This window comes from Clavelina lepadiformis, chromosome 3 (assembly GCF_947623445.1).
Source record: "Clavelina lepadiformis chromosome 3, kaClaLepa1.1, whole genome shotgun sequence".
NCBI lineage: Eukaryota > Metazoa > Chordata > Ascidiacea > Aplousobranchia > Clavelinidae > Clavelina > Clavelina lepadiformis.
In genome coordinates, this window is record NC_135242.1 from 18,404,999 (window position 1) to 18,420,921 (window position 15,923).

The 15,923-nt window shown below is 39.7% G+C and overlaps 1 protein-coding gene across 5 annotated transcripts; it reads right to left on the minus strand.

The window, feature by feature from the left end:
* Positions 1-1,149: 1,149 nt before the first annotated feature.
* LOC143448820 (laminin subunit beta-1-like) lies at positions 1,150-15,799 on the minus strand. 5 transcript variants are annotated; one of them, XM_076948712.1, is made up of 36 exons: positions 15,665-15,799; positions 15,385-15,536; positions 15,128-15,269; positions 14,699-14,834; positions 14,450-14,626; positions 14,163-14,326; positions 13,885-14,074; positions 13,622-13,642; positions 13,397-13,426; positions 12,093-12,213; positions 10,537-10,725; positions 10,171-10,350; positions 9,878-9,990; positions 9,584-9,799; positions 9,204-9,356; positions 8,964-9,114; positions 8,763-8,872; positions 8,386-8,575; positions 8,161-8,304; positions 7,747-7,978; positions 7,410-7,573; positions 7,069-7,293; positions 6,761-6,975; positions 6,537-6,633; positions 5,429-5,620; positions 5,188-5,350; positions 4,694-4,878; positions 4,332-4,504; positions 4,143-4,211; positions 3,693-3,878; positions 3,380-3,518; positions 3,093-3,300; positions 2,867-3,008; positions 2,522-2,698; positions 2,228-2,372; positions 1,150-2,068 (listed from the first exon to the last, which is right to left on the minus strand). In XM_076948712.1, exons 2-36 carry the CDS (start codon positions 15,419-15,421, stop codon positions 1,935-1,937), a joined length of 5,310 nt encoding a protein of 1,769 aa, XP_076804827.1. In that variant the 5' UTR covers positions 15,422-15,536; positions 15,665-15,799; the 3' UTR covers positions 1,150-1,934. The 5 variants fall into 5 exon arrangements, with proteins under 5 accessions (XP_076804827.1, XP_076804829.1, XP_076804830.1 ...); XM_076948714.1 differs by lacking the exon at positions 13,622-13,642; XM_076948715.1 differs by lacking the exon at positions 13,397-13,426.
* Positions 15,800-15,923: the final 124 nt, after the last annotated feature.

Consider the following 15,923-nt stretch of genomic DNA (forward strand, 5'->3'; position numbering starts at 1 on the left):
TCGCCTCTAGGCTCAACCAAAGTGCATTCAAAATGTTCATGGATATGTTTTACTCTACGACGAGACCAACTTAGAGTGACCTTTTCACCCAAACGAACCACGCTGGATCAGTTTTTTGCATTGCCCGCTGATAAATAAATATCGTGCAATGTACTATATTAAGATATGTGTGCTTCTTTTTGTATAGTGAACTCATTTCTATTGTGACGGATAATAATAAATCCACCGCTTATTAAATCCAAAATCGCTTAGGAAAGAGGTGGGTTTATTAAACGGATTCTACTGTATATCATTTCGTCCAACGTTGAAATTATGGGATTAACAGAGACACGTTTTTATTTTGTGAAGCCTATTTTGCGAGGGATGTGTTCGCTTGATCTGTTCTCATAGATAGGGTCATTTACCATTGTTGTGTTGGGTGAAAGAGAGATAGATATGTTATTTTACCATTCAAAACAAACGATCGTGTACTCTTTACTCTATGATACTCTTTCGAAAGAGTATCGTAACATAATTCATTGGTGTAGGGCAGCGAAGAGACCTCGCAGTCAGCTGCCCCAGATTCTATTGCATGAAAATGTTTCAACTTTGTCGAGCGTTTTCAATCGTCAACAATGCACGTTCTAATAAGCGTTAATGCATACATACTTTGCTTTGATTGAACGATCGTATTCGTCTTTAAAGAAATATCGTTGAATATTCGTCTTCAAAAAATATTTTCCAAAAAAAGTAAGCTACAATTTATATCTTCGAAATTCTCCAGGTTTTGTTTGAAGAATTGTTTACGCTTTTCGTATATGAAATTTAACCAATGTGTAACGATTACGATTTTACGCCTCGTTTGAACGTAGTATTAAGAGTAACTTCGGCAATTACTTAACCGCAAAACTTGACATGCTCTGATTTGCGCATGGGGTTAAGTGACATACGTCCGTAATGACGTCACGCCGCACTGTCAGCAATCGACATTTAAGATTTTTGATCAATAAAATCGCAACTTTCTGAAAATATAGTGGTAACGCTAACTAACAACCGCTACTATCAGGACCACCACGGTACTGCACAGTGCACACTTGGACATAAATCGTTTGTGTGTGGTCAGTTTTTGTCTGCTGCTGTTGACCTCTGCCTACGTAACCAGAATACCACTTTTTGCGTGAGCGCCGCTGCTTTATTTTACAAACGAGGATAACGTCATGCGAAGGAAAGACAAAAAATCACTTGATTTAGGACCTATCTATGGTCTCTACGCTTCAGAGTTATAACGAAGTGCTTTTACATGGCAAAAAGCTGCAATGTATGACCAATACATGATACAGTACAGTATAAGGTTACATACCGGTATGTGTACTAGCTATACACAAGCAAACGGCCAGCATCACATTCCACGACAAGTGCTGCACTATAAGATTAGCCAGATACTACTGCATGCTCTAGTCATAAGATCTTATGCTGGCTAAACTCAATTTGTGTGCTAAAATCATACAGTGTCGTTTTATGTGTGCTTGTGCACACGCGAACGTGCATTTTATCTGCAAAAAAGAACTTCGCAAAAAAATTGATTGTGTTATTAAGTCACACATCTAACAAGCACAGGTGTTTGCTCGACAATGCTTAAGTTCTTTCTTACGGCAATATCTTCTTTAAAAATAATAATGTACAATATATGTTGAATGCGTTCATTTAAGTGAGATTTGGAGTTATGATAATTTGAGTTATACAAAAATGTTTAGAAAAAGCTAATTTTATCAAAAGTTGTAGGCCAATGTTTTGATATGTACAAGTTGCATCTGCATGCAAGAATACTGATCGTAATGATGATGTGTATATACAGGAAATAGCCTACAGCCCAAAGCGACCGACACATTACATAAAAGCGGAAAGAGGCGTTGCACAATTATTATCGGATCGTCTTGGGCCGTATCAGGTAAGCCTCAACATCTTCGATGGAAAACTTCGGCCTCTGAAATGCTCTGGAAGAGCTGCTCTACCTCTTCAAGCAATCCAGCTAAGCGGTCGGACTTGTCGGCCATCTGACGATCGTAGTCGTCAAATTGATTGTTGATCTCTGAATGGATAAAACGCGTTAAAGCTTGATAAGATTTTGAAAAGTTTAGACATCGTACGCAAATAGGTGATATAAATACGATTGCTCACACTTCATCTTGGCAATACTACACTAATTTAGGTCTAGGCCCCTTGGCAATTTTACCATAAACAAACACACCTGCAAGTTTATTTACATTCCTTTGAACAGCTCGCTGCAAACTTTCAGCGTTTTCCCGTAAGGCTGTTAGTCGATCGGTCTTATCCTTCGTGTCATAAATGGCATTTGTAGCCTGATCCACCAGATCCGACTGGCCAGCAAGGTTCTGCAGTATAACAGACAACGAATTAAAAGTTTGCACAAAATCAGCATTCGGGCTTATTTATACATAGATTTGTACCCATTTTGATATAGAAATTGGTTGAAGTTTTTGTGTAGAGTGTACGAAATTTCAAAATATAGGCACCAACTTACGTCGATTGCCATTTGAGCCATAGCTTGTGCGTTCTTTGAGTTATTGAGTCCATTGTCTAGGTTGAAATTATTATCAGACAATCTACGTTCTAACTGCATGACGCGGGTTGTAAAATCGTTAAGCCTGTTTGATATGTTTGTCATCTGATCTTCAATTCGACCGGAAGCAGCATTAATCTGTTAGAGAATACCAATTACGAACAATAAGATACCAAAGATTTGATTAAACGAATGTGTCTTAAGTTTTTTGCAATCAAATTGTTTAAATAGTGACGCTTCCTGTTTCATAGCCATTACAATGGTATGATTCAGATACTGTAAAACCAATGTAATCACTGATCTTACCTGATTAATCTTCGCCTCTGCGAGTTCAATGTCGCCAGCAGCCTTGTTCTTAGCGGTTTCAGCCTTACTAGATGCGTTTTCGGCTTGTTCTAGAGCGGTAATCACCTCGTCCACTTCACCGGCTACGGCCGTCGCGGATGCCCTGGAAAAATATTAATCAGTCATCGCATTCAACATCGACCTCTAACCTAAGCAGATAAGGATCACATGTTTTAGATGAACCTACTTCGCTTGATTGGCGTCTACCAGAAGTTGGTTGGCTCGTTCCAGATCATCTTGAGTATCAGACAAGAGCTGATCAACATTCGGAAGACGTCCAACGAGGTCCGCAATTTCCGTAGCAAGAGCATCAATCTCCGATCTTGAAATGGGAAGTGACAAAGCAAGAACTTCTTCAGCAACCTCTTCAATGCTACTGGGATCAGCATTGTCCTCTGTAGATGATGAGGATGGTAACAGTGATAGAGTTTCAGGGTATAAATGAATCTTTCAAGCGGTAAGTTTTTTGCTTACCTTCTAAGAAGTTACGGATGTCGCGGATTAGGTTTTTAACTTTGGAGTTCTGTTCTCTCACTCTTCCTTCGACTTCCTGCGCTCGATCTCTCGCGACCTGCGCTTTGGTCTTAGCTTCCTCGGCGCTCTCTTTCGCGACCTGATGCAAACCGAACGAAAAATGCTAACTAAGTTTATCCGTCGCCATTTATATGAATATTGTTTAAGTAATTAATGTCGTTTAAACGTGTTAAAAGTAACCTTTTAAACAACATTGCATCATAACAACATGCTTCATTTTAAGCATTGCTGACTTGTTTACTTGTCATATTACCTGCACTCGAGACTTTAGTTCACTAGCTTCATCTGCCACCCTGTTTAGAGTTTCCTGCGTTTTTTGGGAACGGTCTTTAGCATCATTGGCGTATTGGACTGCTCCAGGACATCCAATTCCTCCACAAGTGTCACATCCGGCACCTCCGCAGGTTTCGTCGCATCCCTCAGTCGATTTTCCGCAAACCTGCACATCGTAAGGGGAGATAGGCATATTGTAGTATGGAAGACGAAAGGTTATCCCTAATGAAGAATCCGCTATGTGGGTAATGAAGCCGCTAACCATCAGTCATTTACAGAACTGCTCAAAAGTCAATACTACTGATCTCACACTGTCATACATTAACACTTTGTATGTGGACATTTGTAAAGCAGCTCGCCGGAAGGACTTAGCATTATGTTAGTCACACTGTGAGTATCTAGTGATGTACAATGTACATGATCAACTTACGTCTCTGTTTAAGTCAGACACCGTCAATTCATCGATATCAGATCTTCTTGCATCAATGTCGCCTTTAAGCTGAAAATTTTTTGCATAAGGTTAAAATTTCAAAGAAATCGCCGACAGCGAATTAACTAGGTTTTTAAAGTTAACTACCACTTAAGATACCACTTAACAATATCAACATATTTGTCTCACCATGGACATCTTATCGTCGAATTCGGCTTTCTTGTCAGCAAGGTCACCTTCCACTTCCTCCCTTATCTGTTTTGATTGTTCGACAAGACTTCCGGGTTCGGTGGTAGCGGCTTCGGCGTCATGTTCAGCTTGTGCTGAGGTTGCTGCAGCGTCTTCGATTTGTTTGTATGCAGCTGAGCAGATGATGTTAAATGTTAACTTTTTGGCTGAGAAAACGTTTTAACTAATGTACAACCGTAATGAGTACGGTACAAGCCACTTATCTCGAGGGAGTGAGCACTTTGCGCAGTTGTTAATCGTCAATGGGCCCCAAAACGCAAAGGCTTTGTAGAAGAGGCGTATTAAAATAAAATTTCTCTTACCGACCGATGAGACTTTGCTGATGCTTTGTTTTTGCTCCCTGAGACTGTCCAATTTCTCCATGACTTTGTCTGCCTCAGCATCCAATTCCGTCATGTTTTTATTAACTGCGTCGTCAGACGCGCGAATGCGTTCAATGTCCTTCTCCAATTCATCCAATCGCTTTTCTTGTTCCGCAAGCTTCTGCCTAAAATAAATATCAAATTTAGGATAGCAACTGAAAACTTGACAGGGTGAAACCATATTCCAAACCGTTGCAAGTTTTACGCAATCTCAGGCTTTTTAGGAGAAAAATTCTGACTAACAGCAATCACAGAATAACCTTCAATATTTTTAATCTACGTTTCTGGGATTAAGCCTGTTTTAGTTGCACAAATTAGTGCATAAAATTCAATTGCGATGGCGAAACATGCTTCTAGACAAAACCCCAGGAAGACAAAACTAATACCCACAATACAAACAACACGGAACTCCAGCTACGGAGCCTCACACTTACTTGATCATGTCCACCACTTCGGACGTATTATCCGGAGGTGGATCGTTTAATGGAGGGAAGGACTCCAACTTCTTTTCAATTTCATCAAACTGATCAGCGAAGGCTCCTGTTATACCAGTCTCACCCATGTTCTTCGCGCGTTGTATTGCGGCGTTTGTCCGATCTGCCGCAGTTATACATAACGTTAAAAAGCTAAATCCTGCATATAATGCATGCACGTCGCAACTAATTTATTTTTTACCTTTAAGCTCGGTGATGATTGTGTCCCAGTTCGTAAAACACTCGCCACAAGACTCGCAATTCGGTACATCTCCGGTGTATCCACGAAGGCATCGGTCGCATCGTCGGCCGCCGACACCATCCAGACACTCACACTGACCGGTTCTGGTGTTGCATTGAGATGAAACTGATCCACTAGAATCGCAATCGCAAGCTGCAAAAACAAACAAACGCACACCAAATAAGACGAACCCATCGCAAACTGTGCTTAACTTAAACGCGGCGTGCGCATGCAAACAGTGAATATAACGAACGCAAGGAGCAGTGCAGAGCAAATTACATGAGCAGCGGAAAAGAAAATGGAATTAAAGTCAGCGCAGTTTGCCGCTATTACTATGTGTACGCTAAATCCACATTCATTCACATGATCGTACAGAATCACATAATGATTCGTGATATGAAAAGTACATTTGCTTGATTCGGGATTTCAACTCGTATTGATTGCGAAAAACACGAATTTAAGAAAAGTTTTCTGTGGTCGAAAAGTAACAATGCATTGGGCAACACGTGAGAAAAGGAGCTTGATTGTGATTATTTTCAGCTGTTAGAGGTTTCCGATTGCTTGAAATTATTGACCCATTTCCATCCATACATATGGACGTCCACACTTTTACCGGCGGTAGATATGGTTGTAGCGCTTGCAGTGGTCATTGTGTGACCAACGGGAACAACAGCAGAAGTTGTCGCACCTAAAGCGGTGGTTGAAACCTCGGGCACGATAGTCATCTTCTGGGAAGATGCAGGTTGATTGAGGCAGCCCGCGTCCCCTCTAGCATGACACTCGGTGGTTGATTTTGTATTAGAAGTTGTGATTGTCGTTGGAACGACAGGTGCAATCGTTGGAGCCGATGAACTCGACAAAACGGGCTGTGCTTCTATGTGTACGAAAGGCTTACTCGAAACTAATCGTGTGACAAAAACGGTGGGAAAATGGCTACCAGTGGCCAAACAGCAGTGCCAAGTGGGGTGTTGTTCCAAAAGTAAATCAGTGCAATAAAAGAAGTCAATCACAAAGTAAGCAAAAAGCCGCAAGGTAAAGTTATCTAACTACAGAAATCACACTTTTTTACCAAAGCATTGGACGTAAGGGTCACCAAAATAACCATCCGCACAATCGTTGCAAGTACGTCCACCGAAGCCTTCGACACATTGACACTGCCCAGTTATCTTTAATGAAAAGCAAGTGTTAATGAAAACATAGAAAGATCATCACAACATGACATTGTACAAATAAGTATTTGACTTATTGCAGAACTTATGGGTTACTACATTATTTTCTAAACACAGTTCTCACTTCGTTACAGCTGGGTCCAATTGAATTCGCAAGATTACAATCGCAAGCTTCGCAGCCCTCGCCGCTGGCCAGATGCCAATGGTTTGGCTCGCACTGGTCACAGTTTTTGCCAGCCACATTAGGCAAACAGTCACACTGACCGGTAGCTAGGTTGCACTGGCACTGATCGTCTTCGCAAGTTGATCTGTCCGTTCCAAGCAGATTACAAGCACAGACTGTGGATGAAAATAGAATGTGATCATGTGCAATACAAGTTTGCCAACCTGTATATCCGCCCAGCTTGGGGTTCAGGAATTCAACAAACATACCGCGACAGGTTTTGTCAAAGGCACTTCCGTAGTAGAAATCCTTACAACGTTCGCAATGAGGACCGGCGGTGTCGTACAAGCAGCCGGTGCACACACCGGTTGCCGCATCACACGCGTCTGGATCCAATGTGTCGACGTTGCCGTTGCATTCACACTCCCGGCAAAGGCCATTTGTCTCCTGGGGGTTTCCCCAAAAGGCAGGGGCACATTCATCACACCTCGGTCCTGAAATGCAATTAAGTTGAATTTACTGAACATATCCAGACAAGAGAAATTAGCATCGTCATCATGTATTACAGTCAAAATACGATAATTGCAGAAACCGATTTAAGTTTATGTACCAGAATAGCCGGGCAAGCAGGAGCAGGTGACTTGTCTAGTAACCGCGTCGTATCTGCATCCACTGGAAAATTGCCGTCCACTATCCGGCCCATCAGGACACAAGCACGGTTTGCATTGGTCCGAATTTCCAAGTGCCGGGTTGCCATAGTAACCAGTGTCGCAACTGAAAACAATTAACAAAAATTTGGAAACTCTGTTTATAGCTATTAGTGTTAGGTTATTTTAGCAGCGAGATAAATACTGTACAATATTTTGTTATTCATAGAATGTGTTCATTCAATAGACTATTAAGCATTTCACAAGCCTAGAGGCACTTTCGTGTTAAGTTAAACTCACATATCACAGTGATCTCCCATGGTGTTGTCTCTGCAGTCAATGCAACTACCGGTTTCCTGGTCGCAAGTGTCGGCATGACCGTTACATTCACAACGTCTGCACTCAGGGTAGAGATAATATCCGGGTTTGCACTGGTCGCATCTACGTCCGGACACCCCCGGAAGACAAGTGCACTGTCCTCGCGCTGCATCACAGAACTGATCTCGAGATCCCTGGGCGTCACAGTCGCAAGCTGAAAATTTCACACAATTAAACCATTAAAAAATAAATATCAAATACAAATATATTGATATTTTGTCTTAATTATTAATTAATTATTATTAATTAATTAATAACTATTTTGTATTCTACAGGATGCTTTTTACTTAAAATATTCGATCTAAACTTCAATCTAAAGTTAGCTGAAGAACTTACCTCTGCATCCACTGGGTCCAAATCCGTAAGTACCCGGAGCGCAACGGTCACATCTTCTTCCAATGACATTTGGTTTGCAGACGCACTGACCACCCCAATCATCACAGATCCTACTTTCGCTTCCCTGCAGGTCGCAATCGCAAGCTGGGGAAACAATTAGTTATCAACATCCAGAACTTAATTTCAGATGCTGCTGAATTGAGAACTTAAAAGAATGAAGCTCACGTTTTGAGCCATCGTGAAGAATGGCAGACATGGAGAAAAGAAGGCCGGCGCACTCTTCATGGGGTTCACGATCTGGAACAAACATCTCGTCCTCCTGGCAATCAAGTTCTTCAAATTTTTGAGCTCGCCTCCTGCCAGCAACACTTCCTTGAAACATGTCCATGCTTGAGTAGACGGGAACCACCAAAAGCTAAATATAAAATTCAGTAGGTTCAACTTTGGCGTACTGAAGAGTCGTTATAATATTTTAAATGAGATCACTTAAAAATAAACTGATATTCTAAATAAGTTATTAAAACAATTTTTTGAATTGAAGAGTGCTAAAGCAACAAGTTAATGAGCTAATGCAATGAGCTAGAACATAAAAATCAACTGACCGAATCAATAAGGATATCTGGGGTTGGCCCATTAGGATCCTGTTCTCTTTGGTATCGCCTCAAATCAACAATTACACGGTAAGTGTAATCCCTCTCGAGACAGATGATACCTGTGCGAGGAAATGATGAGTTTTAATCATTCTGTGGCACCTACAAGGAAGGAAGTGTGAGGAGGATGCAAGAGAAATGTTCAAGACTCACCAAGGCTGTTATGTGTGGTCGGTGGTCCAGGTAGTGATGTCATCCAGCTGTCATCTTCTGGCCTGGTGTTTCCACAGGGACTTCCGGTCGGAATATTGCCCTGGTTGGGGCGGTCAATTGTGATTTCAACGTACTGCCAAGCATTAGGCATCTGCATAAAAAGCAAGATATGAGAGAAATACCAGTACAATTCTTTGAAAGTAGTACAACGTAACCACGACAACATCAGAGCGGACTTACGTTAGATTGATAGCGCAGAATGAGGTTGTAGTCCATGGATGCAGGAAGGTCTTTGACGATAAAGACGATAACTCCTTCCTCCTGAACAAGCATGTACCCATCCCCTGTCCATGTAACCGGTGGAGTGTGCGGCCTCTTGTCTTCATAAGCTCCCTAATCGAAAGAAAAACACTGAGTAAAATCTTAATGTAGGGAATGCTGCATTATTAAGTATGAATGAAGATTCTGTATGTGGAAAAATTGCAGAAATAACGTTTTATATCGCTTTAAAAGAATCTATTTTCAGAAAGTCATTCAAGTTGAATTATATGTCACTATATCGACTATACATATATTTTAACTTAGACTAAAAAATTCGTTGGGAAAGTGCAAGTTCAAACCTGGTCTATTTCAGCCTCTTCCGCCTCAAACACGTAGTAGTCGAGACCGGGAAGGAAGTTTCCAGAAACAACTGCATCACAACGACGTTGTTCGATGCTGGGCCTGCAGTTGCACTGACCAGTGGTTTGATCACAGTCGTTATCGTATGCTCCGCCAATGTCGCAGTCGCATTCATTACAACCCTGAGCGATTGAACTCATTCCCCAGGTTTGAGGCTGTCGAAGTATCGTGAAAAATTTCAAATTTACGTGAATGTTAGAAGTACCCAGGGCAATTTTCGGTAATATACTTACCACACACTGATCGCAGCGTCTACCGGTTGTAAAGCGTTTGCAAATACACTGCCCGGTTGCGCTGTCACAAGTGTTAGGGCCAGAGAGAGTACCCAAAGAATCGCAGTCGCAAGCTGAAAAACAGTTTGTCGAAAAGGTTAAAAGCATTGTTTAAACCGACAAAATGACGCAAAGTATATATTCAAACCACGAAACACTTGTAACAATACTGGCCATGACTGGCAAAAAGATGTTAAAAAAAATCGACTCGTATATCTCAAAGCTGAAACAAAACCACGATTCTTTTCATTCACCTGTGCAGCCATCAGGATTGTTTTCGTCTAGGTTGTAGTAACCGGCTTTGCACTGATCACATCTTGGTCCTTCCACATAACGTTTGCACCGGCACTGACCGGCAATCATGCCCAGGTCGGCGTTAGTCTGACCATCGCAAATTCCACCGTCCAAGGAGCCGGCAACTTCGCACTCGCATGCTATGTTTAAATTATAGAAGAAATGGCTTTATAAGCACCATCCAAGTTCGTGCAAAAAAGCTCTCCAGCAACTTTGTCTTCACTAAACTACTTACTGTATATTCACCATAAAAGTATTTTCCGATTAATCACATCAATTGTTTGATGTATCGCAATCGAAGTAAAAACGAACAGTTTAAAACTTACGTGCGCAAACCGTGGGGTCACGAATATCCTTGTTGGGATCTTGGTAGTAGTATGGTGCGCAAAGTTCGCATTGTCTTCCAACTGTATTGTGTTGGCAGTTTTCGCAAACACCTCCGGAAATTCGACCGGTGGCTTCAAAAACGGCTGGGTCAAAATGGCATTCCGTAGCGTGTCCGTTGCAATTGCAAGCTGTTAAATTTGTACATTATAACGAAGTAGATATTCACGCTACAATTGGAAAGCAATCAATTGCACAAGCCCAGTATTGAAATTTTGCGGTAATCAAAATTTTGGACGCTATAGTTGGATTTCTAAACGATCGATTATATTATGTGAGGAAATAATGCGAATTGAATTGCAATGAAGACAAGGAAGGTATAATATGCCTAGGGCAAAAATACAGTGTAATCAATTTTTCGGCGTTGATGCAATAAAACGGCCTTGCCAAAATCGTCAACTAAATAACCACTAAGGTGTCTTCCAAAATGAAGCGATTTTGACCTATTGCACAATGAGGGGGCCTAAAAACGGACCAAAGCAAAAGAAAAACCAACAAAAACTCGTTTTGCGGGCTTATTTGAACCAAAATTTTATTACGAGCTTTGTTCTGTTCTGTTCAGCAAAGGTCCACAATATAATCAACAATGACGTACTACCCAAAACCAATACACAAAACAAATGCCAAACAATTGGGGTGAAAATATTTTCAAGAAGCCTTATTAGCACAGCCACCTACATAACTCTGACAGAATGACGATGGCAGCAGCTAGCTTACTAATAAAAAAGGAACTTTATCTTTACCGCTGCCAGGTCACGGTTTTATTGGCACAAGGAACGCGCTACACTTCGCTATAGCTGTGACGTATTGGTAGTTCTCAAACGCTTACCTTACACTCTTACAGCGATAAAGTTGACCACATCCCTTTAAAAAGCATATGCGTAATTACAATCAAAACGGTCAAACTACTGTGATGAAACCTGCTAACATATTTGTTTGTTTAGCCAATGCATCGTTCGTATCAATTCTAACATACAAATGAATTTCAAACCAGTGTCATCTTGAAAAGTTACGTTTATTGAAATATGCTTCTGCAGAACCAAATAAGTGTTAAGTAGAATTATCCGGGCAACCTACTGACGTACAGGAAACTATAGGAATGAAATATTAACAATCAAGAGCTAAACTTTCATCAGTGGCCGTTTGAATTAGTAGCAGGAAACACAAGACGTTTCAATTGACTAGCTAACGTCTAGAATACGTCCGTATAGGAAACCAAACGCGTCCAAGCGACTAGCTATTGCCCGAAGGTCGCATGGGTATAAACTATAAGGCAAGCCCAAAATTGGTTGGATGTGTACAATATAATCAAGGCGTTTACTTTGAATGTGCTACGGAAGGATATGTCGAATGTGGGTTTACATCCAGTGTTTAATTGCGATACGGTTTATACAGAAGCCAACGGTTCTCTCTTGCCATGCCACAGCTTACAGGATTAAATTTTTCACACCAAGATATGGTATGGCAAAAACAACTTTAAAATGTTTTAATCTCTTACGTTGGCATTCATGTGGCATTCCAGCCTCGGCCGGTCTCCACGGCTGGTCTTGATAGAAAGGTTTGCATTGCTCGCAGTTAAGACCAATTGTGTTGTGCTGACAGCGGCATCTTCCGTGTACCTAGTTATTGAACATCATCAGCGTTAATACTAAATATTCGGTAATCATTAAAGCAAAAAATCCAGTTTCTAAAGCGACCAGGCATAGCGCAATCTGATTAGATGTTTTTTCTTTGATTTTCACCACCACTATATTATGCAGAAAACTATAGTTCTATTGTTTAATTAGCAACAAGCTAACAAAATCAAACCAGGGAAATATACTTTTCATTGTTTCATTCATTAACTAGATTGTAACTCCTTTAAAATCAACTTAATTAATTATGAATATATTATCCTAATTTCTAAAACATAGTGTGGTGCCAACATATCTATTTGAACATGCTCTCAATATGCACGAGTTGCTGTGAATATAATATTTAAAATACTTGCTATAGGTTTATATACATAATATATAATAACACATGCACAATACAGTTGTAATTGGAAGGTTAGAAGACAACCTTGAAGTAACAGTAAGATAATCACCACGTTATCTTGATGTACGTCATGATTATATCATTCAATTAAAATTAATGTAATGTTAAATTTAATTTGAGTGGTATATCAGTGACTGCATGCATATATTGCATAGTGAAATTAGGGAATTTGTCTTAGGAAGGTACAAATTTGAAAGAAAACAATCAAATTTAAATAAAAACACACCAAGCACTTTATTATTTTTCAGATGATTTTGCAAAATATCATTAAATCAAGAAAACATCCTCAAAACAACCAAATTAAAGTTTAAGCAGAACAGAACAAAATATATCGGGTATTTGATTAAGCATTAATTCAAATTGAAGCTTTTGATTTCTTTCAGCAAAGCAAAATTTATTACATTTCAGTAATATAATATAATCACGACTTAAAAAATTGTCTGACGACTCAACACAACATCAATGAATAGGGTACTATCCAGTTAGATAACTAATATCCAAGACACAATAATAGTAAAGTCTTAGATTTTGCTTTTCCATTGCTGACATGTTGCAGTTTGGTAACTTAGTTCCTTAAGAATAGTTTAAGATCAAATTCCTTGGGGGTTATTACTTTTTGATTTACATTCCACACCCTTGCATGTAATTAGTCAGGTGGAAGCTACAATTGACTCAAAACCGTTGAAGGTGGGCATGCGAAATTACATGGCATTATTACAATGCCAATATGACAGGCTAAAATGGGAACCAGGGAATTCTACTTACTCTCCGCTGTCCAGATTCATCATCGGGATGCTAACGTACCATATAGAGAAAGGTGTTAAGTAAAGCAAAGCAAAAAACATTAAAAGCTAAAAGGGGAGGGTTATTAAAGCAAGGAAGACCTAGACAACGTGCTACCACATGACCAAGGTTTTTAGGTAAGCACAACACTGATTTGAGAAGCACTGTTAGACCTTTCAATAAAATCACATAGGAAGAAAATTTTACCTCTGTTTGGCCCTCAGTTGCCTGAACGAATGATAAATATAATTAAGGAGAATAAAATAAAAGCGCTAGTTGGAAAAGTATATACAGGTACTGCTTTATAATTTTCGTGTATATATATTCTTTGCTTAGGAATTAGAAACAAAATGCTCTTGTGGACAGTTCATTTTCCTAACTCCTATGCAGTTGCCTACGTAATATAATTAACAAAATGATTTTGAGCACAAATCAAATAAAACTTCCTCCACTGGCAATAGATTCCTTACCATGATATTGTGGACATTGTCACTATTCACTTGATCAGCGTTGATTGGAGTGCATTCATCAGCATGACCATAGCAGAAGCAGTTACCACGCACTATAAGCTCATATAGAGCATAATAATACTTGTTTTTGATGTCTTTTCTTGCATCCAACAAGTCATCACCAAGAGTGTGAAGCTCAGTGAAGACAATCCTGCAAGGTTAATGATCATTTTTAGATTCAACATATCCAATGAAAATCAAAAAAAGAAACAAAATGGGCAGTTTACAATATTGCAAACCTGAGGTTTGTAATTTTCAGGAGATTTTGAATTCTCGGAGCATAAGGATCATCAATAGTGATGGATGGTTCCAATACCCTGAAAATCACTTCACCTCCATTGGATGGTTCAATTTGTGAATAGCGACTATCACAAACCACATCATCGATCTCTCTAGGTGGATACTGGATGTAAGGAACAAAATTGTTATATATATGCTAATTTTTGACCTAAATTGATATCTGTGCAAAATATGGCATGAACTATTTATAATATATAATTTTCTTTCTAATGAAAATATATATTACCTCGGGAACGTCTGGGAAAGATTTATCACAGTTGTATGCAAAGTAGCGATAGATCTGCCATGTTTTTCCAAAATCCATTGACCTTTCGACATACATTCCAGCTGGTCTAAATGTCTTAAAGGTCATGATCAAGTGGGTAAACTGGAATTCAGCCTCCAAGTCAAGTTCAATTGAAACCTGCAAATATATCATGGTCAATGCATAACGCCCAAAGAGAATGAATTAAATGTTTAAATTCCTATTTCTTACCAACTGTCGACCACTTTCTGATTGCCACCAAGTTTCCAAACGATCATTAAAAGTTGTAATCACATTTTGAACTTCATGTGATCTTGCTGGGTCAGCGGCATCACAAGTGAAGCATTTTTGAACATCCTTCAAATGACTAAAACAAAGAACATGTAAACTCATTGACTGAACGCTTTCAATAACATAATAAAAAGTTTTCATGTATATTTGTAGCAAACTTTTTGTTTCTCTCTAAAAATACACCGGTACCCAATGCAATGTTTGCTATAAACATGTATAAAACTAATTTGGACTTTCTATTTCTGCTTTGAAAAAGGAAATGTTAATTCACATTACGACATCTTGTTTCAGTAGTTGCAATCCAAGCCACCATTAAAATAACATATATTCCAATTGTTTGAATAGATTTAGGCAAGCGGTTCCACAGACCTGACAATACAGAAAGGTTCCGGACCACTTTCACCACATGTTGATGTTGCAGATAACATGTGTCCTCTTCCAATAAGTAAATCACCAGTGCTTGGGAAACAACTTGTTCCCTCACACCTCTGCCCATTAGCAAGTTCCACAACTGCAAGCAGAAAGTATGAGAAGTGAATGAACTTGGTCTTACGTATCAGTAGATAGCGAACAGGTCTTTATATACCAATTAAAAAGTTTGGTTTGCAACTGCAATGTGGACATACCAAGTAGTGATACTGCTATCCCTAGCAGTAAGCGCATGGCGAATCTCTGTCCTTCACTTGTACAGAACAAATACACTTTCGGCCCACTAAAACAGTTACAATGCTGTACTAATGGTGCAAAACGTTTAGTCTCCTATGTTGTTCTTGCACTCCTATACAGAATGATATTTTACAACACAAACCTCTCGCAAAACGTCTTTTCACAATTTCTTCAAATTACGTATAGTCAATCCAGACAACCTTTGAAATCTATGATTGCAGTAAACTCTGGCCAAGATACCTTGAAACGGGGCGCTCCCTTTTTTCGTCGCGACTAACAAACCTTTTTCATTGTCTGATTTATTTTTTCCCTTCGGCAAGACTTCTTTGATGTTGTCGCCTTCGCCTCCTGGTCGTCTACTAGATCGACAAGCGAAACGTCTCGACTTGGGTCAAAACCGCGCCATATCTTCGCAATTTGGTGACAAGAGACGCATTTAGATCACTCATTTATCACTTGCTAGAACACCGCTGGCTTGGTGATAATTGCCACTGCTTTT